The sequence below is a fragment of the Aethalodelphis obliquidens genome, unplaced genomic scaffold, assembly GCF_003676395.1.
Source record: "Aethalodelphis obliquidens isolate GAN/ISIS:26980383/991018 unplaced genomic scaffold, ASM367639v1 scaffold69, whole genome shotgun sequence".
Classification (NCBI taxonomy): Eukaryota; Metazoa; Chordata; class Mammalia; order Artiodactyla; family Delphinidae; genus Aethalodelphis; species Aethalodelphis obliquidens.
In genome coordinates this window covers 4525602-4550333 of record NW_020838013.1, presented here as the reverse complement: position 1 = coordinate 4550333, position 24732 = coordinate 4525602, and the positions used below count along the sequence as shown (strand labels likewise).

Here is a 24732-nt window from a genome sequence, read left to right as displayed (position 1 = left end):
AACTCTGCAGTCAGTCTCCAGGTTTTACTAGCAAAGACACTTTAGGCAAATGTCTATAACTCAGTTTCTCATCTGTAAAATGAAGATAATAATAGACTTGCTATGTATTTACAGTAGCCAAGACATGGAAGCAACCTAAATGTCCATCGACAGATGAATGGGTAAAGAAGATGTGGTACATACATACGCAATGGAATACTACTCAGCCATAAGAAAGAAGGAAATAATGCCACTTGCAGCAACATGGATGGACCTAGAGATTATCATACTAAGTGAATTAAGTCAGAAAGAGAAAGACAAATACTATATGATATCACTTATATGTGGAATCTAAAATATAACACAAGGGACTTCCCTGGTGGTCCAGTGGTTGACTCGGTGCTTTCATTGCCATGGCCCCGGGCTCAATCCCTGGTCAGTGAACTAAGACCCCACAAGCCACACAGCACAGCCTTAATTAATTAATTAATCAAATATGACATGAACTTATTTATGAAACAGAAACAGACTCACATAGAAAACAAACTTATGGTTACCAAAGGGGAAAGGAGGTGGGGGAGGGATAAATTAAGAGCTTGGTTAGCAGATAGAAACTACTATATATAAAACAAACACGTCCTACTGTATAGTATGGGGAACTATATTCAATATCTTGTAATAAACCATAATGGAAAACAATATGAAAAAGAATATGTATATATACATGTATAACTGAATCACTTTGCTGTACACCAGAAACTAACACAACATTGTAAATCAACCATCCTTAAAAAAAAAAAGTAGAGTTGCTGCGAGGATTCGGAGTTACTTCATGTAGGTGCTTAGAACAGTGGTCAACACATAGGCTCAGAAGATGCCAGCTGTTTTTACTATGTTGTTGCCTGTGAAAGGTACAGTATGTCCAGGTTAATCCCTTCTGGTTGGTGGGGAAACAGGAAGGGCTTCTGGAGGAAGAGGTGTTTGAAGGAAGGATAGATTTTCATAGTTGTGAGGGTGACACACCCTGAACACAGCAAGCCTGGTGACTACAGAGGTGTCCAGTTTGAGGCCTCTTATAAGCACCTACCACCAACCTGGTGCTTCTCATTTTACGGATGCCAGTGGCAAGATGAGTTTACACATGACTCTGGAGTGTTACACATGAAGACTGAAGATTTTTGTGTGTGCTTTAGGAAGATTCATAGCTGAATACAGGTTAGATTGGAAACAGGCCAAAAAAAAAAAAAAAAAGCTGGCAGCATTAACACAAGAAAGGAGGGGAAAGATGTATGAGGTAGTGAATTTGGAGAACATGACAACAAACTGGCTGTACTGGGGAGGCACAGGCCTCTGGGTATCCAAGCTACTGGGAACACTCAACCCTGTTGCTTGGGCATCTATTATGTGCCAAGCTCTGCGCCAGCTGCTGGGGATGACATGGTGAGCAACACAGTCTGATCCCTGTCCTGGTGGAGCTTCCCAGCTAGCTGGGGAGACTGATTTTAAAGGAGTCCTAAAAACCAGTAGGGTGCTACGGCAGCATATGATCCAGTCTTGAGCAGGGTGGGAGATGGCTTCCCAGAGGAAGTAACATGTAAACTACGGAAGGTGTACCAACAAAGGGAACAGCAAAGGCCCAGAGATGGTGGCACTGAAGTTAGCTGTGAGGGTGGAGGGGAGTAGGAGGGGCAGATGGTGAGTGAGGAAGCTTGGACTTCATCCTGAGACAGACACACTAATGGGTTTTAAATAGAGAAGTAGTCAAATCTAAGAGAAATGTTCTGGCTGCCAACATGGAGGACAGGGGGCTGGCCTAGAGGCTGGGAAGCCTCAGGGCTCCTGCTGGGGTCAAGGTTCTGGACAATGCTGGCTTCACCTAGGGTGGTAGGCGTGAGGTCATCGAGAGGTGGACGATGGGCTCTTGTGATATTTAGGTGGCAAAATTGACACTCTGCCTTCCCCTGCAACATGGAACATGGCCACATCCACATCCAACCTCAGGAAGTGGACTGGGAACCAGCTCACCATCCAGGACCCTGTGCTTTTCCAGAATGTGCAGCAGAATTGGAGATGGTCCTTAACAGCTTGGTGAGTAGGATGGGCAGGGATCCCCAGATGCCCTGAGGGTAGTGATGAGAGCCTCAAGACCTCCTGGATGGGATTTCAGCTCTCCTGAGATGGTGCAGTCAGGGCTGAGGGCAGCATGTCAGACATTCGTCTAAAGGCTGGAAGCCTGTACTCAATAAGCAGCCGGACAGTGGGACAAATGCCGAATGGAGCCTGCCTGACGCACACCTTGTGCAGTGACCTCGAACAGCATTGTCCTTGAGGCCTGTTCTACAGCTGTAGTGGTTGGAGGTTGGCCTCGGCTAATGGCTGTCGAGGATGGCAAGATTAGAAATCCCCAGGCCTGCTCTCAGGAGAGCATCACAGGGGTCCTTTCCAGCTCTCCTTGAGGACTCTGTAGGGCCACTCCAAGCACTGCTTTGTGAGGAAGGGGTGGGGGTCCAGTAACCTCATACTTAAATTTTCACATCTATTAAAAAGTTCCCCTTCATGAAGTAAAATGTTTTGGTGTTTCCATAAGCAAGTGCTGCTTTTTGACATTCAAAAAAGGAAGGCAAGACAAGTAGTAGAGGCACATAGCAGTTCTGCTGCTAACTCAGGGATGAAGCAGGAACTGCGGGCCTGGGGCGGGGGGCGGGCGGGGGGAGTGGGAGGCGAGAGCCTGCAGGACCTTCTGACTCTTCCTCTTTCACATGGACGCACACACACACACCAAGGCAGAAAAGGTTTTGTTGTTGTTGTTGTTGTTGTTTTTAAAACCTTTTTATTAAAAAAAAAAAACCAAATCAAAATATTTCCCATTGGAGGCTATTTCTTTTTTTGTCTTTTAAAAATTTTATTACACAAATATCTCCCATTCCCACATGTCAGAGGAAAGATGTCCTTGCTCTTTCTAAAACCAATAGTGGAGAACGTTTAGAAAACAAAAGTCCAACTAGCTTCCCTCCTTCCCTGGCCCAAAATAACCCCAATGTGTCAACTGAGATAGCATGACTTGTCCCCTTAATGCTTACATTTAATTTAATTTTTTAGCACAACATTGGAGATTGACTCTAAATCAGCAACAAAAAATATATATTTACAATATTTCTCCGAAAACAAAAACACAACCAAACCCTTTAAACATAGTGACTTTAGGAGTTTTATTTATGGAGCAGTTATTTTTTAATCACCAAGTGATTTTATATTATATATATATATAAATTTTCTTCCTTTCCTTGTGGTCTTTCGCCCCGGTGCTCGGAAAGATGGAGGCAGGGTGTCTGGTCCCGCGGTCTGAGGAAGGCAAGCTCTCCTGGCAAGGCCGTGTCTAAGAGCAGATTGCAGGAAATTTGGCGGAACTCCCAGGTTCCTCTGTCCCCAAAGACAGACTTTCTTTCCTCCACATGGACCAACCCTCACCTCTAAAAACCATTTTCCCCCTCACAGTCCCAGAGAAAAGGAAAACCCAGCAAGGGCACAGGTCCATTGGCTGCCACTCCTGAGCTCCCTTTTCTGCTGACCAATTTACGTGCGCGGTAAAAATGCTTGTTTTTCCAAACCAAAAACAAAAATAGAAACCAAAACCCAAAACAAACCATCAGCTTGGAAATTTCTGTAGATGAAACGTCCCAAAGTCAGAGGCACTCTCCCGGCACAATCCCTGCTCTGAAGGGGTCTCTCCACCTCCCCTTTTATAAAAAGACAAGAAAACAAAACAAAGTAATCTTTTCAGTATTTTCCACAGGAGCAACCAAAAAAAGGCAGGAAGCTTCCAATTATAGGTCATTAACAATAATATTAATAAGGTTTTTGCTCAATACCCAGGGTTCTTTACAGAGAAGTTCCCCTAACTGAGGCACTCTGGAATAAGTCACTGGCATTTCCTCAAAGTTTCAGCCCCAGTTGGCTGGGGCCTGGAGACCAATGGAAGGGGCAGAGGGTCACGGGAGCAGACTGCTGCTTCTAAGGTGCAGCCAAGAAAATCAGCAGATTGGAAGAAACAGACACAATGCCACCCCCTCCCAAGACCCAGTTTTCTCTTAGGAGGCCAGTCAATGCCAGGGTCAAAGCTGGGCTAGGTGGCAAAGAGGGAGCCCCTCTGCCTCTATTGCTTTGGAAGTGGCAAGGGTGCATGTGGCGTCTCTCCTTGGGGTGGCTCACACTTCAGACCCCTGGTGCCTGGGCTCCTTCCCCTCCCCCAAAGGGCTTCAGGAGGAGGAGAGCCTGAGACTGGGCTGCAGGAAAGGGGCCAGGAAGGGATGGGCTGGAGGACGAGAAGGTGGGGCAAGGTTGTGCTATCTCGCTATCCTTACAGATGGGGAGCAGAGTGCAAATCCGCGTCTATCATTTATAAGCTCTTGCCACAGGCTGCTGCTACTGAGCATCTCCTCACACACTTAAATATTGACCCAAAAGAAATTCCGACCTTTCTTTCCATTTTTTTTTTTTTTTTTAAAGTGCAAAAAGCTCTCTGCTGCCCTAGAGAGAGGATCTTTGGACAGGCCGTTCAATGCAAAGTAAGAGGGGGCAGCTGATGGGGCTCGACACAGGGCAGTGGAGTGGGAGATACCACGCTCCCCTCCTTCCCTCCACACACACGCTTACTACACTCAGCCACACACACAGAGGCACATGCACACCCCCTTCCATGGCTGCAGGCAGAGGGCAGGTGACTGGCTTCTAAGCAGGACCTCCCACCCCTCCAAAGGTGCCAGATCAGTGAGCCACTGGGGCTAGACACAGGCCTGGGCTCTGGTGGCTACGGGACACCTGAGGCCCGGAGCCTGCTGGGAGGCAGGTGGGGACTTGGCCTAGTTCTCTGATCCCCCCCAGCTGGGGGAGATAGGCTGCTCCCTCTGAGGACACGCATCCTGGGAAAGCCCTATTCAGGTGGGAATAAGGTAAGTGTGGAAAAGGGCAGGGCAGGCTGAAGAAGGAGGGAATGGGGAGATGGTGCCTGTCCCAGAATCTGCCTGGAAAGCAATAAAATGGGGGTGTCCCTGGGGTAGACAGTTCCAGCTCCTCTGAAGAGCCTCAACCCCAATAAGTGCAACAAGGACTTCACAGAAACTAGCAGGCAAGTCTGGGCTGGGGGAACCTCATTATGTGAACTACCACGAGCATCGGACGGGATCAAGCTAAAGGAGAGGAGAGGAGGGAGAGCACAGACACAACAAGAGGTTTCAGACACCTCAACAGCACCAGTGTGATCTGCATGGGGCTGGCATTCCTGGGGCTGCTGGCCCCTCCTGCATAAGCCGGGAGAGTGTGATGGAGGAGAGACACGCACTGGACACCATAAGGAGAACCTGGCCACGGAGATAGGGCCACTTTCTTCCCTGGGAGTTTGCTCAGAACCAGGCACTGCTGGGGACCATGGATGGGGAGGAGGACCCCAGGGCCCAGTGCAGATGACGGTTGCACAGACACCCCAAACTGAGAGCCCAGCCTCCTGGCAGGCGAGTGAGCGAGTGGGTGAGCAAGTGAGCAGGCACTGTGACAGCACACAGCCTGTGCTTTCCCCTCAGATCAATTTGCTACCCCCTTCTCCTTAGGAGGGAGAGAAGCAGGCAGGTAAGCCTGGTGTCCACCACCCTCTCTGCCCCGGCTGTAAGGGAAGGGCTCAAGGGACAGGAGAGCAGAGAGGGAGTGTGACGCTGGCCTCAGAGCCCGTGCAGGGTCGGGGAGAGAGGCTCTCCTGGCTGGGGAGTCAGGGGAAGATCGGTTTCCTGTTCAGTCTGGGCTGGGTGTGTCTTAGCTGATCTTCTGTATCAGCTTCTCGTCAGACAGGCAGTAGAGACTGTTGATGGACAAGTCTGAGATGAAGTGCTCGCAGGCTTTTCGGGTGATCTGCTTGCATCCTCGAAGGTCGATCAAGGTGACATTGGCGATGCGCCGTAGGTAGATCAGGGTCTGGTCTGTCAATTTATTGCAACCTGTGGGGAAAGTGACCACAAGGACAATGCTATGTACACACAGCCACAGGAGCCTCAATTTCCCGGCTTGCCTTCAAAATGCTAAACAAAAGCCCCCTTTTTCCCATAACTACCTGGCTCAGAGACCAGAAGCGCCATCAGCACAGCGGCCTCTGAAGGCCCCCTGCCACCGCACTCCCTGCACTGCAAGGCTCACCAAACTGCAGCTGGGTGGTGGCTGTGCTCTTAGGCACCTGACAACTGCTCGAGGCCTTAGTTCCCATCAGTTACAAAAGGGACAGAGTTCCATGTCCTTGTCCAGATGTCAGGAAACAAATTAACATGGTTTAGTCAACAGACCATGTTCTTTCTGTTCCACTGGTCAAGCTCCAAGGAGGGCTGGGCTTCTGGGAGGCAGGGGGCAGTTTGTCACAAAACATCACAGCGCCATACCTGCCATGTTGAGCTCTGTGAGGGAGTAACGAGTGGAAGACCCAACAGCGGTGAGTAGATTGGAGGACTGATCTGTCAGGTGGCTGCAGTGACTGAGGTCGAGTCGAGAGAGGAGGGGCATGTGGCGGATGATGAGGCGAAGCGTGGCATCTGTGATGTCAAGGCCCGCCAGCCGGAAGTCAGTCATGTTCCGGAGCTTGCTGCGATTGTCCTGACCTGCACAGGCAAGAGAAGGGCCTAGATCAAAATTCCCAACTCTAGTCCAGCTCCAAAGCTGCAGGCAGCTTCAGCTACTTGCTGGCCAGGCCCCCCTGCAGGGGTTAATAAGCAGAACTGCCCACACGCTTCCCTTCAGGGAGTGAGCAGTGCGTGGGGGCCGTTTCTAGGAAACCAGACACGTTTTCTTTCTTCCCAGCTGCTGGACTGTGCCTCACTTACACAGCAAAGGGGTATGTGTGGAATGCTCCTCTCCTTCCCACACTTCCGCACTTTTCTAGACAATCATGGAAACAGCTTTCAATGTTCCACCTCAACCATGAAGCCTTCCTGAGCTTCCTCGGGCTTATTCTCTAAGCCCCAAGCTCCACTAACCCACAAAATGGACTTACTCCTTTCTTTGTTGGTAGTTATCTATAAACAGGTAACCTGTACTTGTACGCAGTCCATCACTCTGTTTTCAATTTGCATTTTTCTACTCTTCAACAGCATCAGAACCTTAGCTTCTGGGAATGAAGTTCAGCTGAAAGACAAAGCTACCCCAAGAGGAGCACAGAGAAATCAGGCCCAGAGCACACCTGGTTTATCAGCCGGTGGAGTCAGCAAGTCCCGAATTTGAGGGTCCTTGATTCCTACTGCCCACCGAAGATCAAGGGTCCTGAGAAGGGGGCAGCTGGAGGTGCTGAGGGCAGAGACTGCAGACCAGGAGCAGCCTGCCAGGAGGAGGTCTTTCAGTCCTGCAATGGAAGGAAACAGACACGCAATAATACACTCTACCAGCCCATCCAAAGCCTCAACTACCAGCTGATCAGATCAAGGTAAACAGATGCCCAGTCTAATGGAGAGAGGGACCATGTCCTAATCTTACTCTAGTAATCCAGCTCAAAGACTCCTATGCTTTCCTAAATTACATCTAACTCTGGTGGTAAAATGGACTGCTTAGTTCCTACCAGAGTCATGTAAGTGTGAGTGACTTCCTCTTTATCCAAGACCTCAAAATGCTGAGCAGACCTGCAGGGCTGGCAGCAGCACCTGATCCCGTTCTCTTCATTGTCTACTGCAGTGATTGGCCTGCCAGTCCAGAGTGGCACCGTGGGAACTGGCAGTTAAGATGGCCCAGGCTAAGTGTCTTGCTAAGCAGAGGCAACAATGGCACAGACTGCTGCCCTAAATTGCCCTAAAGCAATTCTAAGAAGCGCTGCCAACAACGCAGCTTTCCCTGCCTGCCCTTGGAAGGACAGCGCAGGGCTGCTCACCTGGCAGCCTATTGACGAGCCACGTCAGTTGTTTTTTGGAGATGTTGGTCCAACTGAGGTCGAGGCTAACTGGCTGCCTCTTGATGATGCCACTGAGAGCCTGGGGTACAATAGCCTTACACCTACTCAAGTCAATTTTTGTCCAAAGTCTCTTGTCGCAGCACCTGTGACAGAAGGAAAGAGAACTAGCTGTCAATACCTGATGTCCCTTGTCAGAGGAACTTCATCACAGGCTGCTGGAGGCTTCTGGGAAAAGCAGAGCACCTGGAGGATTCACCTTCTCTAGATTCTTCTACATGCATACAAGGATCATGCCCTGTCATTTTTTTGCCTCAGAGAATAGGGATTACTTGACCAGTTCACCCTGATTTACTCTGGATGGGCTGAGAACACAGCACAATTGTTAGGGACACACAGTGAAACAATATACTATAACCCCTCATTTGCATTAAAATGGTACGGCTCCCATCAAAGTATATATAAGGGAACATCAAAAAGTTTTTTGACTTCTTAACTGCTGGAAGCTACTAGGCTTCCCTCTACTCTCTCCCTCATCACAGTGTCTCCCAGCTGCCTGAGACGCAGGGCGCTACGTGGCACATCCACAGTTCATTTTGCCTTGAGCTCCACAAAGAGCCATTACTGTATCAGGTCGAAAGAGGCTCTTTATTAAAATCAGGCCTGGAGAGTCCTCTACCACCCTTGGGTTTCAGTGCTATCTTTACATTTTCTAGCCAGTCCAGACCAGAACTGAAAAGGAGAGGCTTGCCCTTCCACTGCAATCTACAAGTCCATAGGCCACAAATAGCACTGCAACATGCAGGCTTCTGTTTAATATTTTATAGTTCCTGCTCCCCAGCCTGGCTCAGAGTCTGGCTGGCAGGGGAAGAGGAGACGGCACATAATGCGAGTCTTATGTGGCTTGGCCTGGAAACTGAGGGATAGAGCCAGGCAGGCCCACTAGCCCTACGAAGAGAAATATTAGGAGAATTTGGGTAGATCACATATTAATTCAGATTTGGGAAATAAACTCAAGTTTGCAAAGAATGGAGTCTTTATTTAAAGACTGAAAAAACTTCACCAATGGCACATGAAACTTCTATGGCAGAAACAGGCTGCTTACAATAGAGCAGGGGATCTCAAACTTTAATGTGTATCAGAATCCCCTGGTGGAGAATTTATTAAAAACAGATTGCCTGGCCCCGCCCCCGAGGTTCTGATTCAGTAGGTCTGAGATGGGCCCTGAAAACCTGAACTTCTAACAAGGTCCCAGGTGATGTCACTGGTCCAGGCATCACACTTTGAAAACTACTGTAATGGGATTTGACCCAGATATAAAGGATATGTCCTAGGGTCCAGGAGCTTAAAGGAAAACAATGCCCAGTGGAAATCTTTATCACCTCTAGGTATCCCCCCCCTCCCTTGTCTTAACGTTTAACTTGAGAAGAAATGGCAGGTCTCACTAAGAAGGACAACTAAGTCTCAGGAAGCTTCAACACTGAACTGCTTGCTGGAGAAAGGAATTCCGATCCAGGTTTAGAGGATGAGAATTAAAACTATGGCAAATTGTGAGCCTGTGAGCACCTTCAAAGTGTTTTAAAAGCATGTATACCTCTCTCATTAGATGGAGACATAACTGAGGCAGGGGCTTAACAGCAGTCATCTGTGTCACCAGCACCAGGAGAGTGACTGGCATATCACAGGCTCTCAACAAATGTATAACAAGTTCAGTTGACTGGGCGGTAGGGGATTATGACTCTGAAGTTTTAGCACAAACTACAAATCCATCCTCCAGGCCCAAATGTACAAATCCATCCTTAAGTCCAGTAAAGAGAGATGGGAAAGTAGCAGGGAGAGGATGCAAAGGGCCAAATTTCCCCAATGACACCTGCAGGCACAACTGGCCACATATTTAACAGGACCCACCGTCTGGGGAACAGACTGGGTTGATTTAATCCTTTAGGACCCGACAAGCCTCCAGATGCCAAGACACATGCTGTTCTCATATGGAAACCTGCCACCTACTCCCGTACCCCTATTCCTGATCCCTGTATCCCTGCTCACCATTTATACCACGTCTTGCACACTCGCATACATTCACAAAGTTCTCTGCGGCTGAGGTAGCGGAAGACAGACATCCAGACCTCCCGCTGCATCCAGCTTTCGTCTCCATCCTGAGCCCAACTGCCCCGGCCATTCAGCCTGGCTGCACCCCCCTCCTCTGCACTGTCATCTTCCTCCTCCTCCTCCTCCTCTTCCTCCTCCTCTCCCCCCAGCCCCTCCTCATCCCCACGCTGGGGGGTTCGGGCTGGGCAGTGCTGCACTAGCACACGGGGGGAATGGCGAAGGTTGGCAGAGGAGGCCGTGATGGCCTGCAGCTTGGGCACAATGGATGTCCCGTGGAGCTCTTTGGTGGGCCTCTGTAGCGTGACAGTGAGGTACGATCCCCGGATCTTGGCTTTCTCAACTTCAGACAGCTCCTTTTTGCCGCTGGGGTTGTTCTCCTTTTCCCGTACCATGGTGCGCTCTGTGGCCTGCAGCCGCAGCAACTGCCGCCGTTTGAAGCGCTCATCGCGGCTGGCACTGTGGTGGTCGCTGGGGCCGGCCCCAGGGGATGAACGAGTCACCACGCCCCGGGGGGAGGCCGGGTCGTGGATGAGCTGCAGCATGGAGGTGGGCGAGTGAGGTGGGGGCGTGAGGGGCTCGTCGCAGCTCCGCAGGGGCCGCAGGACTTTGGCTTGCACGGCTTCTTCGTCACTCTCTTCCATTTTCCGCTTCTGCAAAACAGGCCCCCAAACGCCACATCAGTGCCGCATTTCTTCAAAACCCTCTACACTTACAGGGTCAACCTCACTGTTGCTCTCAGAGGACTAGCGAGAAGGCAGGCCACTGCTTTTCTACGGGGAAAGGGATCTCTACCTGCTGCAGGGTGGTCATCTCCTCCGTCTGCAATCTAGACTCTGCCAGGATCAGCAACTGAGCTCACGTCTGTGCTGGAGAAAGCTGATTACAGAGCAAAACCCTCGAAATAGGTCACTTGGGAAATCTACCTGTGACAGAAAGGTCTGTGTCCAAGTACAGAGGAGTGGGATCCAAATTTGGGCTGCATGATTCCATAGCCTGCCCTATTCAGCTCTTGTCCCAATTTTTTGGTTATAATTCCCTGGGTAAAGAAATCCTTTAAAGACGCCACAACTCTACCCCTATGCCATCTGACCATTTTAAACACCCAAGAGATGCTTCTGTTGGAAGAAAAGCAGCCTACATATATATTTGAACTAGGATGTTGATTGTGATAGCAGTAAACACTACTGACTTTTAGCTCTACCAGGGTCTAAGCTCGACCCTACCAGGCTGCTTCTTCCACTCAGTGCCTCACGCTGTCCCGGGAGACCAACCACAGGTGAGAGATTATGCTGAGAACGAGAAACTGCACTGCTCCCAGAAGAATCTCCTCAGGATGAAAATGAGGAATTCAAGTTTGGTGAAGCCAACATCTCACAAAAAAAGCACAACCTCACCCTCTGCCACTTGTGCTTACCGGTCACTTGTCCCTTCCTGAAGCCCACCTTGGCTATGCTGCAATGAAGCCTAACCAATGTGCTCCACTAGGTATCACAGCAGTAGTTCAGATTTCCTTTAAGGAGACATTTTGTGTCCCTATGCAACAATTCTGCTCCCTTTTCTCCTTATATTCTTAGATCACTATGGTTGGAAGAGAATGACCAACTTTTGGGTGCTGGCTTTTACAATGCATTAGAAGGTAATATTAAAGTATCTGCCAATCCATCTGCTATAGCAAGCGCCCACCACCACCACCACCACCACCACCACCACCACCAGTGAAGACACATGTAAAAGCTATTACTAAAAGAACTTGCTGCTAGTATAAGAACTTGGAATAAGGAGAACTTTAGCACTAGTCAACTCCAGAAATCTTTGCCCTCAAAGATATTTAGACTGAAAATTCAATGACCTCAGTGCCTAAGTGGGAAGAAAGAGAAAGAAAACAAGGAAACGTGTCCCTACTCCTGCGCAGGGTACCTGGAATCATCCACCAGGGCATGGATGACTGACACGAAGCCAACGGCCTCCTCTGTATGTGCCCTTAACAGGTCTTGCCTTCCTGGCTGGAGTAACCAGCGTCTTTTTGGTCCTTTGACATTACTGGTGACCACTGGACCAGCAACAGTAGTAGCCTGGGGCCAAGGTCATGGCACTGATCCCCTCCAGAGGAGGGACGGCCTCTGTAGGACACAATTGGGCACCAGGGCAGGGTTTTCTGCCACAAAGGTGAAGATGACAAAAATGTAAACCTGCCTAACTGGAAACTCCAGTATACCACCGTATTTACCAGCTGACTCGGGTCACTGCCTCCCCTCAAGTTTCATTGCTCATGAGCAGCCCAAGCTCACCTCATTTCCCTCCTCAAACAGCCCAGCTGTGGCTCCTCTTTTTCAAGGGCCCCAAAGTGTTAAAGAACCTCAGGAATTTGCAGACCCCCAAGACCCCCAACAATATTCAATAGTAAAAAAACCCACAAAATTTAAAACTCAAAAGAAATATAATTAACCAAAGGAAAAAAAAAGATAGCAAACAAAACAGAATAAAAAATAATCTTGCAAATAAAGATGCAAAGGCAAACGTTATCCTGAGCTTAATGCTTCCTTCCTTCTCACAGTGCAAGATTGGAGAAAGTTCCCTTACCTGGGTTTTCTCTGAGCTGTCCTCCTGGTAGCACTTTGGACACTCCCAGCAATTTGGCAATTCCTCGTTAAGCAAACCCTCTCCATCCATCTGTAGGCAGATAACGATGTTAAAAATCTGTCTCATTTAAAAAACAGACAAAACCCAACCTGTCTCTTAAGTTTCCTTTATCAAACAATAACACAGCCACATGGTTGGGAAGAGTTACCCACTCTTAAACACACTGGTCCACAGGGGAGAAAGATAGAGAACCATCTGGCCTCACTCCCAGACAGTGGGAAACTGGCCATCCTCACTCTTGATTACCTGATCAAGTTTAGACTCCAAGAGAAGATTCCCAAGAGTCTGGGTCAATCTGGGGTCTCTTCCCCTGACACATACATTCTCCTGAGGGTCTCATGCCACTTTGTAAAACGAACTGGACACACAGAAACAGTGCCAGTGTGATCTTGACAGTGGGGCATAATGGTTAAGACTTAGTTATGGTTTGGGGTCTCTGTGACTCAACTGTTAAGTGAGGATAAATAACAATACCCATTTTACAGGGTAGTGGTAAGGATTAAATGAATTATGTACTATGTAAAATGTTTAGAAAAATGCCTGGCATGTAGTAAACACTTTGTATTAACCATTGTCATCATCATGAAGATAATACCTTATTTTATCAACTCTAAGATGCATATTTTCACGTTTGAATCTTCTGAAACTGGGCTGCTTCTCACAATTAACAGTGTCTTATAATCACTGTCAGCCAGGTGGCAGTCATGACATAGTTGACACCTTCAGGAAGACCAAGAAAGTACCAGCACCAATGCATTTTAGATTTAAAGAAAACTTAAAGAAGAAACAGGTCAGACCCAACTTCACAGGGCTGTCTTAAAGATTAGACAAGGGAGTATATGTAAAAGAGTGCTTCTTCACTCCGGCTGCACATTAGAATCACTCGGGGAGCTTTTGAACACGCCTGGGCCCAGAGTCCATGACAGAAGAGTTGACTCAACCTCTGAGGTTGAGGTCTGAACCTTCTTTTTTTTGAACCTTCTAACTACTTTTTTTTGGCTGTGCTGTGTGGCTTGCGGGATCTTAGTTAGTTCCCTGACCAGGGATTGAACCCAGACCCTCGGCAATGAAAGTACGGAGTCTTGACCACTGGACCACCAGGGAATTCCTGTTACTATGTTTTTTTTTTTAAAGCTCTCCGGGTGTGCACCGAGCCTGATACAGACTGAACACACATTAAATATTAGCTGACAGTATTACTCTCACCATCTTTCAGGAACTAATATCCAGAGATAAAATGAAGTATGTAACAGAGGCACTTAAAGGCATGAGGCATTCCAAAACAGACTAGGCTATGCCACGATGGCCTGGGGACTCCAAACATACCCACCAGAGGCCAGACTGTAAGCTCCATGAGGGTAGGAACCAGGACTATTTTGTGTACCGGTTTATCCTCAGGGTCTAGCACAGTGCCTGACATTGAATACAGACACTGAATCAAGAGCAGATGTTAGACCACTACATGACCCACAGCTGATGGCCCACAGTAGGGATGCTGCCAGCCTCTCATGACAGATGTTCCACTTTCCTCTGCTCCACTCAGTATCTTTAGACATTCTATAAGCGGAGACCTCATGGGCCCCTTAGGCCTCTCCTCACCTGGAGGCAGCCAGGATGAACAATCTCGTTGCAGACACAGCATTCCATGAGTTTCTTCTCAAAGTCCTGTGTCTCCTCATTTTGATCCACCTCTCCACAGAGGGAACACGTGACTGAGTGAGGCAGTCTGGGCTACAAGAGGACAAAGACAGAAACCAAGAAAAGAGCAGGCTTAGATCCTTATCATTTCAGCTTCCCTTTAACCAAAGATGGACGATTTGGTTCCTGTAATTCTCTAGTAAACACTTAGAGAGCACAGAGACTGGGTGGTGAGAAGAGAGGTTTTGGCAGGAAAAATGGCTAAGGAAGAAAATGGGGAGAGTCAACTAGCTGAGGACAAGAGACCAAAAGAGATCAGTTTATTTTCAGTTGGCCTGTCCTTGGCCTCTCAGGTCCTTCCTTTCTAATCCACTTAAAGAGGGGACAGACAGCAGTGATTTGCCCTTCAAGTGCTGGTCCCTCAGTTGAAAATTGGCTAAGGCTGAAAGATTAAATTCGATTATTTTAAATATTAGATACCTTCTTTCTAAACCTAGAGAAAAAAGGGACAAAATGAAGAAAGCCATAAAGAGAGCAAAACCTTGTCTTCCCAACTCTGAAGTCTACACTGTGTGTATTTCGGTCCCCTGGTACCACCCCCCCTCCCCCATATTCTTTACCCAGCAGATCACTCACTGCCAAGCACTGCCGGAGAACACAGGACTGCTTCATGCGACCAGGGCCCCCAAACTTCTTCATGTCCCTGCAGTAGTGGCAGACACCACACTCTCCTTGCACACAGGCTTTGCATTTTCGACATCGCACTCGTCTCCGCCTGGCTCCTGACACTATGGGGGAGGCAGCAGCTGGCCTCACAGGTGTTAACCGTGGAGCTGGTTTCATAGTGTGAGGCTTTGTGATGGGGATGGTAGGAACCCGCACCTTTGGCCGGGTCGGGAATTTAAGCTAGAAAGAGAAAGCAGTGAGGTCAAACATATCAGGTAGTTTTAAGGACTGGAGGGGGTAGATCACTACACGGCTTGGCAAACTATGGCCAGAGGGCAAACCGCCCACTGCCTGTTTTTGTAAATAAAATTTTATTGGAACAAAACCATGTTCCGTTGTTTATGTTTTGTCCATGGGTGCTTTCAAGCACAGTGGCAGAACTGAGAAGCTGCAACAGACTGTATGGCCTGCAAAACCTAAAAAAATTATCTTTATTATATTTATTACCTACACATTATCTTTATGGAAAAAGTTTGCTAATCCCTTCAGACTACTTCAGCCCCATCCCTCTCACTCTGCTGAGCTACCCTTCCCTGAAGCTTTCTATGTACCAAAGTCATTCCAGGGGCACTCTAATATTTCCTTATCCTGAATACTACTACTCAGAATACATTCCTGAAGAAGACAGTAAACTACTTGAGGGTGAGACAAGTCTTGTTCTTTATTATTCCAAATCCAAGGCTACAACCTGGTACACAGGAGACACTCCAATAATAGGTAAGGGCGGAATAAATCTCTAAGGTATATGTTTATAATTTTAGCACTTGTATTTTACCCTGCTGGTTATCTTTTCAAGAACAAGGACTATGTCTTCCACTTCTTTAATTTCCCACTGTGCCTTAAGTACTTTTCTGACACAGAACACTCAACAGCCAGGGCCAGAAATGCTGTTCTGAGGCAGTCCCATGTGGCCATGCATGAGCCAAGTGGGATGACACTACTTAGGAAGGAGGAAGTCTTCTTCAAAGACATCTTTTAGATACACACCTTTATATTCTGCCTAAACGTTCCTGGAATGTGATGGCTCTGCAAGTTTTAGCTAGGGAACCAAAGAAGGGCCTAATTTATTTGCCAGACTCACGACCAGGATCAGAATGCTATCACTGACCTTGACAAAGGACAATATGGGAAAAAACTATACAGGACCTGACTGAAGAGGCATGAAAATTCATAACTGACAATTTACTAACTAATGGGTAACTGCTTTCCTCTCTTTTCAATTCAATACTGAAAAGTCCAAATTAAGGGGAAACTTGAGAGTGTGGTCTCACTCCAATATAGACATCTAGCCTTTTAAATGTATATGCAATTATTTTAACTAGTTTTACATCAGATGTATGAAAATAATTGAGTCACTGGGCCAGAAGGATAGGAACTGATCCATTCTTGGCATCTGAACCTGGAGGCAGGTCTCCTAGTTTGACAGTTCCGTTAAGAGAGTCACCTCCAAAGATAGCCAATTATCCTGACTTAAGAGGCAAAACAGAACTGAGTAATGATTTTCTGTCAGTTCACACTAATGCAACCAAAGCTGTCTGCCTCTAGTTGTTCTTTTTCTTCCAGGAACAGTAATGGTTAGCCAGCAAAATGTTTCAGCAGCCTGAAGAATAATTTCTTACCTTATCCCTTTTCGGCCACTGTACAATAGGGACTCCAGTGAGGGCTAACTTGGGATCACTGTTGGCAAGCTCCTCCAGCAAAATCTAAGGGTAAGACAGGAGAGAAGAGGGGAAAAAAGGACATAGTGAACAGAGAGCCAACCACTCCTAACAGCATCCAGACTTAGCCTCAGTCCCCCTAAGCACCAAGGTGAAGGGCAGGCTGGCAACTGTCTATATTTTCCCTGCATATAGAGAGAGACTCACTGCAAAACAAATCGAAGAGTGCAGTACTATCAAGACTTCAAATTTACCTTTGCTTCCAACCCCATACTTGTGTACTTACTGTAACCACTTATGCTACCACTGTGACAAGTGTTGTCACACAGTTCTATATATGACAGTAAAACTTTACCTCATCCCATTACTCTTCTACACCAGTTAACGAGTATTATCATGTATTTAAATATTGCCTTCATTTCGCAGATGTTATCGGCGAAGTGGCAAAAAAAAAAGGATTGGCTAATACTGAATTAATAATATGAACAGCAGGGTCTTAATGTCTTGATTCAACCCCGGGCTGTGTTCTTCTAAGGCTGATTACAGAAATCTCAATCTCAAATCTCTCTCTCTCTCTCTTACACACACACACAGACACACACACACAGACACACACACACACACACACACGCACACGCACACACACGCGCACACACACACACACACAGAGTTATTTGCCTTTATTCCCATAAAGGGGAGCAGGAACTACCTTAGGGGCAATAGTTCCCATGACTTTAGCCAATCTAGTTTGAATGACTTCAGGTACAATTCTACAGTAAGAAACTGCCACTCAAGTGAGTCACACTAGTTGAGTGTTATTTTGAAACAAATCTTTTACGTTTTAGACAGAAATTTCTGAGTCCCAAACCTTCTAGCAGAACGAAATCCCTCCTCATCTGACCTCATGAGCCCTAAAGCAATGGCAACTGCAAAAAAACACAAATCCAGAAGACAAGTTACACAATTTCTTTCTGGTTGCTTTAGGTGTATACAGGATATTAACTGTTTCAGGGAAAAGTAAACTTTGATCCTGGACAGGCCAGCATGCCTGGGCCATTTTTAATAATAATTCTCCTAACCCTGTGGGGTCTGTGCCTAGAGACCAGGACTTTTTGAAGCATGAGGCATTTCTCTACCAAGTTTTTTCATCCTTAACCTAAGGATCATGCTCCAAATCCAGAGTTGGGACTCAGAAAGACCCTTTAACTCATACCCATGAAGCTCCTCCACGATGATCCCCTTTGCCAAAGCTCCAGATGCCTCTCACACTCCCCCAAACTGATTTCATTTGCAGACGTTTTATTTACTTCGAGTTGCTATGGCACCCTATTCTGGAGCCTCCTCTTAGCACCACACTGCGTGGGGGTGAAGAGGCGGGGTGCAGTGCCACGTGGGACTAGGCTCTGGTACGGGCTCCTAATCTCCCCAGGGTGAAAAATTCAGGTCCATTCAAAATGTGTGCTAGGGAGTGCATGGCTCCCCTCCCCCACTTCGCACCGAGGAGTAGGACTCTGCCCATTTCCTCTGCCTGCGAGCACTGAGCTGTCCACAAACAGGGACTTTCCACTTTCAGCAAAACAGACTACACAGAAAGATCCGCAATTGTTTAAGAGTAGAAAAGGAACCTAACTATTCACCAAAAGCAGTCCACCTGCAAGACTTCTGTGGGGGACGGGGAAGGGTAGGTGGAGAAACTGTGTCTGTGTTGGGGTGCGGGGCGGGTGGAGGGGGGCAGCTGTTCACACATACACGACTCAGTTACTAGGGTCTGTGTGGGTGTGGAGGGAAATGCAGATTTCCTTCCAAGCCTTATTTCACCGGGGCCATACGACCAAGCACGACCAAGCACGTCCTGCCTTCATCAAAAAAGGCAGACTCCAGCTGAGGCCCTTCAAGAAACCATATAAAGAAGCCACCACCCTTCACCAGAGGGGGTTTGGGACAGGGAGCGGGGGTGGAGTGCGGAAAGGCTGACGCCTATCTAGGCTCCTGGCATTCGAGAGAATGTTCAAGCACAAGCCCACACCCGACACAGCCCAGGAAGGGGAAGAGAACCGCGGGCGCCTGAGTAGAGAAGGGGAAAAGATTCCCAAAAGCCAAACGACCCAATCTGAAAGCACATCCCACCAGAAGGGGAACAAGTGCAGTGACGGCACAACCAACACCTAAGCATTGTCCCGGACTCGCTCGGCAGGCAGTTCTTCTGCCTCTTCACCAAGACAAAGTCCCTACAGTTACATACACCCCGAACCAGAAAGGGTTTGCCGCCCGCCTGCCTGACCTTGCGTTTCTCGTCGCTCTGGAGCTGCCGAGGCTCTTGGTTGAAGTTTCCCCAGCGTCTTTGTTTTGCTTTCTGTATTGGAAGTTGTGCTGAAGGACTTAGGTTTTCTGCCTCTAGGAAAAATCCCAATTTACTTGAAAATTCTGAAATCTCCCAGAGCAGCTAAGGCAGGACAGTCGGGCTAACCCCTTCAGGTTACCCAGAGGGAGCGGCGTGCAGTGCTCTAAGCTCCTTCTCGAGCCCTTCAGCTCAGCCGCGGCTTCCTGTGACTGCGAACAATGCTGCTGCGTCACCCACATGCAGCTCCCAGAAATGCTTTGCAACGGAAGATGGCAGGAGGGGAGCCGAGCTCTAGTGAGCAAGCCAGCAGAGGGCCCAGCGTCCTGCGGCAGAGTCAGGAGGGGGTGTCCTGGGCAGGCGCTCTCTGCCCGGCGATTGGAGGAGAGCCCGCCGGGGAGGTGAGCCGGCCACGCCCCGCCTTCTCCCTCCCACCGTCACCGCAAGAGGAGAACCCAGGGCCGGCCCCCAGGGCTCTCGCTGGCTGACTTCGGAAGGCGCCAGCAAAGGCAAGGCTTTAACCCATTCCAAGTCTGGTCCCGCGTTTGTCCTTGCCTCGGTCCACACCCTTCCCCCCAGGGTCACCTCTTATGGTCACAGCCGGTGCTCTCACTGGCTGCACACACCGATCTCTCCCCACTCTCAGGCAGACAGCGAGTCGCCCAAAGTTCAGCCTCTGCAGCTGAGCCAGGCCCCAGAGCTGAGCTCCTCTGGAGTTACCTTCACTCCCTGAACAACCGGCCTGCTTCACCTGCCCCTCCCCCAGCCCAGAATCCATAACCAGCACACGTTCCCAGAAAAACCTTCAGAATGACACATTTCAACCAATACTGAGGTATTCAATACAATACGTCTGTTTAATATCAGCTACTTCCACAACAGATCCCGGCCTCTGCTCACCACCCGGGGAGCCTCCCACAGTGAGAGAACCGCCTGGGCAGCTCTGCTGGCAGTTCCCTCGTGACCAAGTCAGACCAGCTGAGGCGCAATCTCAGGTCAAGGAGCTTTACTCTCCTACCTCTCCTACCTCGGAACCAGGCACAGGGAACCAGGGGGAAGTGCAGCTGCCAACTCCACACCTGCCAGTCTCCTGGGACCCTGCCCCTTGGACTACCCCGCCCTCAGGGCACCAGCACTCCTGCACATCTCCTCTGCCTATGCCAGTTGTCTGTTCTGCCTGCCTCTTTCTTGATATTCCTTGGATGAAGCAGCCAGCCTCACATCCTGTCAGACACCTTCATGCCACTTCTGACGGCCACTCGAGTGACACGTGTCACCCACTCTCCACGCACCGATCCACGGTCAGGGTTAAGCTCAGACAGAATGAGCACTCTCTCAGGCTACAGTGTCCCATATATTGGGGCCAGATTTATGTAATTTTTAGACTCTAATAAATGTAACTTGGCTTTTTTGGAAATGACAGAAGCTGCTTTGAAATAAACATCTCAGGCCACTGAGAACCTAGCTCTTAACCACTGGAAACATGCTTATTTATTCTCGCTTATTCCAGGACAGTTGTTTCAGTGAGTTTCTGGTGCAGGCAATGGCCTAATAGGCTCTCTGGGGCCTGGGGCTTTGGATGCCGGGCTCTGCATATTTTAATTTTTACAGTAGTTTACCAAGGAAAAGGAGGGACTTTCGTGCTCTTCTGTGGAGCTCTTCCTGGAAATGTTTGAATGGTCACTCTAATCCTAAACCTCATTTGCACTTTATCTTAAGACTCAGAGACCCTGTGTAATTTAGTCTTAATCACTGGACTGCCTGGGAAGTCCCTAGCCTATTATGTTAGAAAAACCTTCCTTAACAGGTGTGAGAGGTCTTCTTGGAAAATGCTTGTTTTGGTCTTAGTGTTATCTAACCTAGAGGGATGATGAAGTATGCACAAATACTTGACAAACAAGTTACTCCAAAACAAAACAAAACAAAACACAAGTTCAAGTTGTAGCAAGCAGAAATTCTAAAGGCCACCGGAAAAGGACAAAAACTAGACAGGAAACTCACTCCAGGTAAGTTTTCAAATCACACATTAAACAAGACCTAATTTTTTTCTCTTATTAATTCAGAATAAAAGAGCAACAAAGATGAGAATAAGAATATAACATTATATAATACAGGAATATAATGAAAATATTTTTAAATAATTGTATCGATTTTAACCTAACCTATATGCCTTGGAGCTGAGTTATTTAAAACTTTTTAGTCAGTAAGAATATGTGAATTATTACAAATATCTTGTCAGTAAAAATTGCAAATGAAGTTTTATTTATACAAGTTCTTTTTTTCCCTCCTCATCTGGCTTAATGGACTAAGTTCTAATTACACTGGGTCCTCTATCAGCTCTTCTCTTTATTAGTGTCAGAATCACTCCCAAAGTGTCAGATGAGGGAAATTTCTGATTAGTGTTTCTGTATTTATTCACAACCGTAACTCTCTGCTTCAGTCCCATCATACTCCTGGGATGGAGCTTAGTGTAAATTTTTACATCACAGTTACAAAATAAAATGTTAGAATCTTAGATCAGAGCAGCAGTAGCCAATTGTACCACAAAGAAAAAATTTCAAATTTATAAATTGAGAGCTTTCATCATTTAGATAATGTTGTAGTAATCAATCTGTATCATCTAACAGGAAAGTTTATTAACTGGTAAATTAAAAAGACTGGCACCTCCTTCCCTTAGAACAGAATCGACCACCCGCCCCTCAGTGTCATGCCCAGCACCTGTAAACCTAGAAGGCACTTACTTTCTTAGCCCACTTAAAATGCCTGCTCCACCACTGGACTGTAAGCCCCCTGAGGGTTTGGTCCACAGTATGTTCGCGTATTTATACCAACTCTAAGCCTGGTTCCTGGCAGAGAGTAGGCAGGCATTATTCACATTAGTGGAATAAGTGAATTTCATAGATCTGTAACAGTTAATTTTTTTCTGTAATAATGATACTGTTTATTAAGTACTTTACTAACATTATCATTAATTTTCACAACATCCCCACTGAGGTAGATGTTATTTTACAGAGGAGAAAACATGCTTTTATAGACCTAGTATCCTGCCCAAAAGTCACATGTTTGCCAAGCTTATCAAAAGGTTTTAGAGAAAATAGGAAAGTAGAAAAATATTCAGTAACACTGAAATTGTTTCATTAAGTGAGCTGGGCAGCCAAATGTATTGATATATTAAAAGCTTCTTTATATAATACACACACACACACACACACACACATACATTAAGAGCTCCTTTATTACCAAAATAAACACAAACAGAACAGTAAAGTCTGATTAAAACTTCAGTCTTCCAGCTGACTCCCACCATCTTGCTATGACGCACTGTCAGCAGTTGATATGCCCCCCTCCAACCCCGCTGTAATGCACATACAAACAAAGACACTTTTTCTTACATTAATGGGATTGCACTATACATACTGCTCCAGGTCCTGCCTCTTTAGTCAACATTTCTCAAGGACATGGCCTCTCAATTTTAGATTAGGAGCCAAGGTTACTCACACCCCTCCCAAATAGGACTTTACACATGCTCATTACTTTCCCCTGAACTCTGCCAATAAATCAAAACTTTTTAATGCCTCATTTTTCATCTAATTCCCTTCAAACTCTATACTCCATGATCTTTCTTCAACACTGCAGAACATTTTAGAATCTTCAAAGCCCTTTTACCACATCAGTAAAATTGACTTTTCTCTCAGGGAATAGGTAATTATGGATGTCTTGAGATATCCACCAATTTTCCTCTCATCTCTTCTCCTAGTTATTTGTGAGAGTCATATAGGCTACAACAAGAAACAATCCCTCTCTCTGCAGGAAGGGTAAACTCTGGGCTTGCTTTTGTCCTTTGCTGCAGTGTAGCCTTCTGTGCTACCACAGCACCAAGTTCTCTAGCACTGCAGTCTCCAGCTGTGGCAGTGATTCGGCACCCACCCAATCCAATGCTTTTTCCTTTTTGGTGATGCTTAGATTCTCGAAGTATTTAAGCCATAAACTCAGTGTTATCTAAAGCTCAGATTAAATATAACTGGTCAAATGTAGGAATAATCCGTTTGATTTTAAGTGAAACTACCTGCAGAACTGGGTTCTAAATCTTTTGTCTTCTGTTATCAGCTACATGTTGACTATGGTATTGGGTAAACAAGAGAAGGGAGAATTCAAACACTGTCGGTCTATGCAGTCATCCTACTGGGCCACTCATTCCTCATGCTCTGGTCTCTATGCCACTCTGTCTTAGTGAGCAATGGCAGCCAGATTCTCCACGATTCCTGATAAACAGGAAGCTCTCTCTAGACACTTTTCACAGTGTTAAGAGTTCTCTTTAGATGGTTCTTCTTAACTCATTCCCTTTCTTGCTGCCTCCTTTTACTCTGCTTAATATTTGACACAAATCTTTCTACATTTTCCCCTACCACTCTGCCTCTGCAAACATCCTTATTTAACTACATTAGTTAAGGGAGTTTGTGTATTTCTATCATGACATTTGACCTGTACAACTGGTTAGTGAATTATAATATGACTTCCTACAACTGGATTCAATGAAATCAAATCCATCTATAGACATCCTTTAGGATTAAAAAGATATTTTTCTTTTTCATGAATTAGAAATACAGATTCCCCAGGCCACAAGAACATTAGTGAGAGATAAACTTACAAATCTTTCTTCTTAGGGTTCCTAAAGGCGATTATACAAGTTAATAAGTCGCCAAAGTCACGGTTTAATGTTTCCTATATGCATCCATGATGGAATAGCTACATGAAAAAAGAAACTTCTGGGGAGTTCCCTGGTGGCCTAGTGGTTAGGATTCTAGGCTTCCACTGCCGTGACCTGGGGTCGATCATTGGTCAGGGAACTGAGATCGTGAAAGCCGCGCAGTGCAGCCAAAAAAAGGAGAACCTTCTGTAGAAAAAAAGATGATGTTACACTCAAACTCTCAGGAAAACATAATTATACACGTCCCATCACAATGGAAAAGAAAAAATGTAAGTGCCCTTTGTTCACTCAGGGGTGGGAAGTGAGTTTGGGAACTGATTTGTGAGTCTGGAAAAGTAGGCTAAGTTTGTTTTGCTGCACATTAATCATGACAGATATAGGACCACACCCACCTGGAACTTTGTTATTTCCTCCCATAAATACAAGCCACAATGATAACCACCTGCCTTGTCTAGAACAGCTGTATAAAACCAAACTATAAAACCAACTGTCTAGCTTCTATCACTATGGAGAGGACCAACCTCACTAGGGTACCACCCCTTTTAGTCTCTTAAAGTTTTTACCACTTCACAGATGCATAAACAGTAAGATATAATTAAAATGTCAATCGAAGAAAGAAAACATTAAAAAAATTAAAAGTCTAGGTCCTGTCCCAGTCTTTGGAATTCTTTCCTGAGGTATCTGGCAGAAGGTAGGGAGCACCTCAGCTGGTTGGTTAGTGGTGGCCAAGGGAAAACTTGAATCAGGAATCAGGAATGGAAAAGATGTACTATGAGATATTTTGCCCATCTTCCTTGAGGTCACTAAAATTATTCCTTATAAATTCTTCTGTGGCTTAAAACAATCTATATGACAGGTCTGAAAAATAACACTTACTACAAATGGTGAACTAACTTTCTAATACACATACCCATGCCCTGCATCCAAGACATAATTCCAAACAGTGACTTAAAGACTTTTTGGTGTTCATATTAATGGTTACTTGTGTGTGTGTGTGTGTGTGTGTGTGTGTGTGTGTGTGTGTGTGTGT

General features: G+C 46.7%; 1 protein-coding gene across 5 annotated transcripts in view; it reads right to left on the bottom strand.

The window, feature by feature from the left end:
* Window positions 1-2789: 2789 nt before the first annotated feature.
* Window positions 2790-24732, bottom strand: part of KDM2A (lysine demethylase 2A) — a 106159-nt gene continuing 84216 nt past the window's right edge. For 4 of the 5 annotated variants that reach the window (XM_027090159.1, XM_027090157.1, XM_027090160.1 and 1 more), the window contains 9 exons: window positions 16618-16701; window positions 14909-15178; window positions 14234-14365; window positions 12575-12664; window positions 9932-10644; window positions 7868-8031; window positions 7190-7348; window positions 6396-6611; window positions 2790-5963 (listed from right to left, as the gene is read on the bottom strand). In XM_027090159.1, the coding sequence (XP_026945960.1) occupies window positions 5782-5963; window positions 6396-6611; window positions 7190-7348; window positions 7868-8031; window positions 9932-10644; window positions 12575-12664; window positions 14234-14365; window positions 14909-15178; window positions 16618-16701 (2010 nt within the window). In that variant the 3' untranslated portion in view covers window positions 2790-5781. The remainder of the gene's footprint in view (window positions 5964-6395; window positions 6612-7189; window positions 7349-7867; window positions 8032-9931; window positions 10645-12574; window positions 12665-14233; window positions 14366-14908; window positions 15179-16617; window positions 16702-24732) is intronic. The other variant, XR_003429410.1, reaches the window with a different exon arrangement.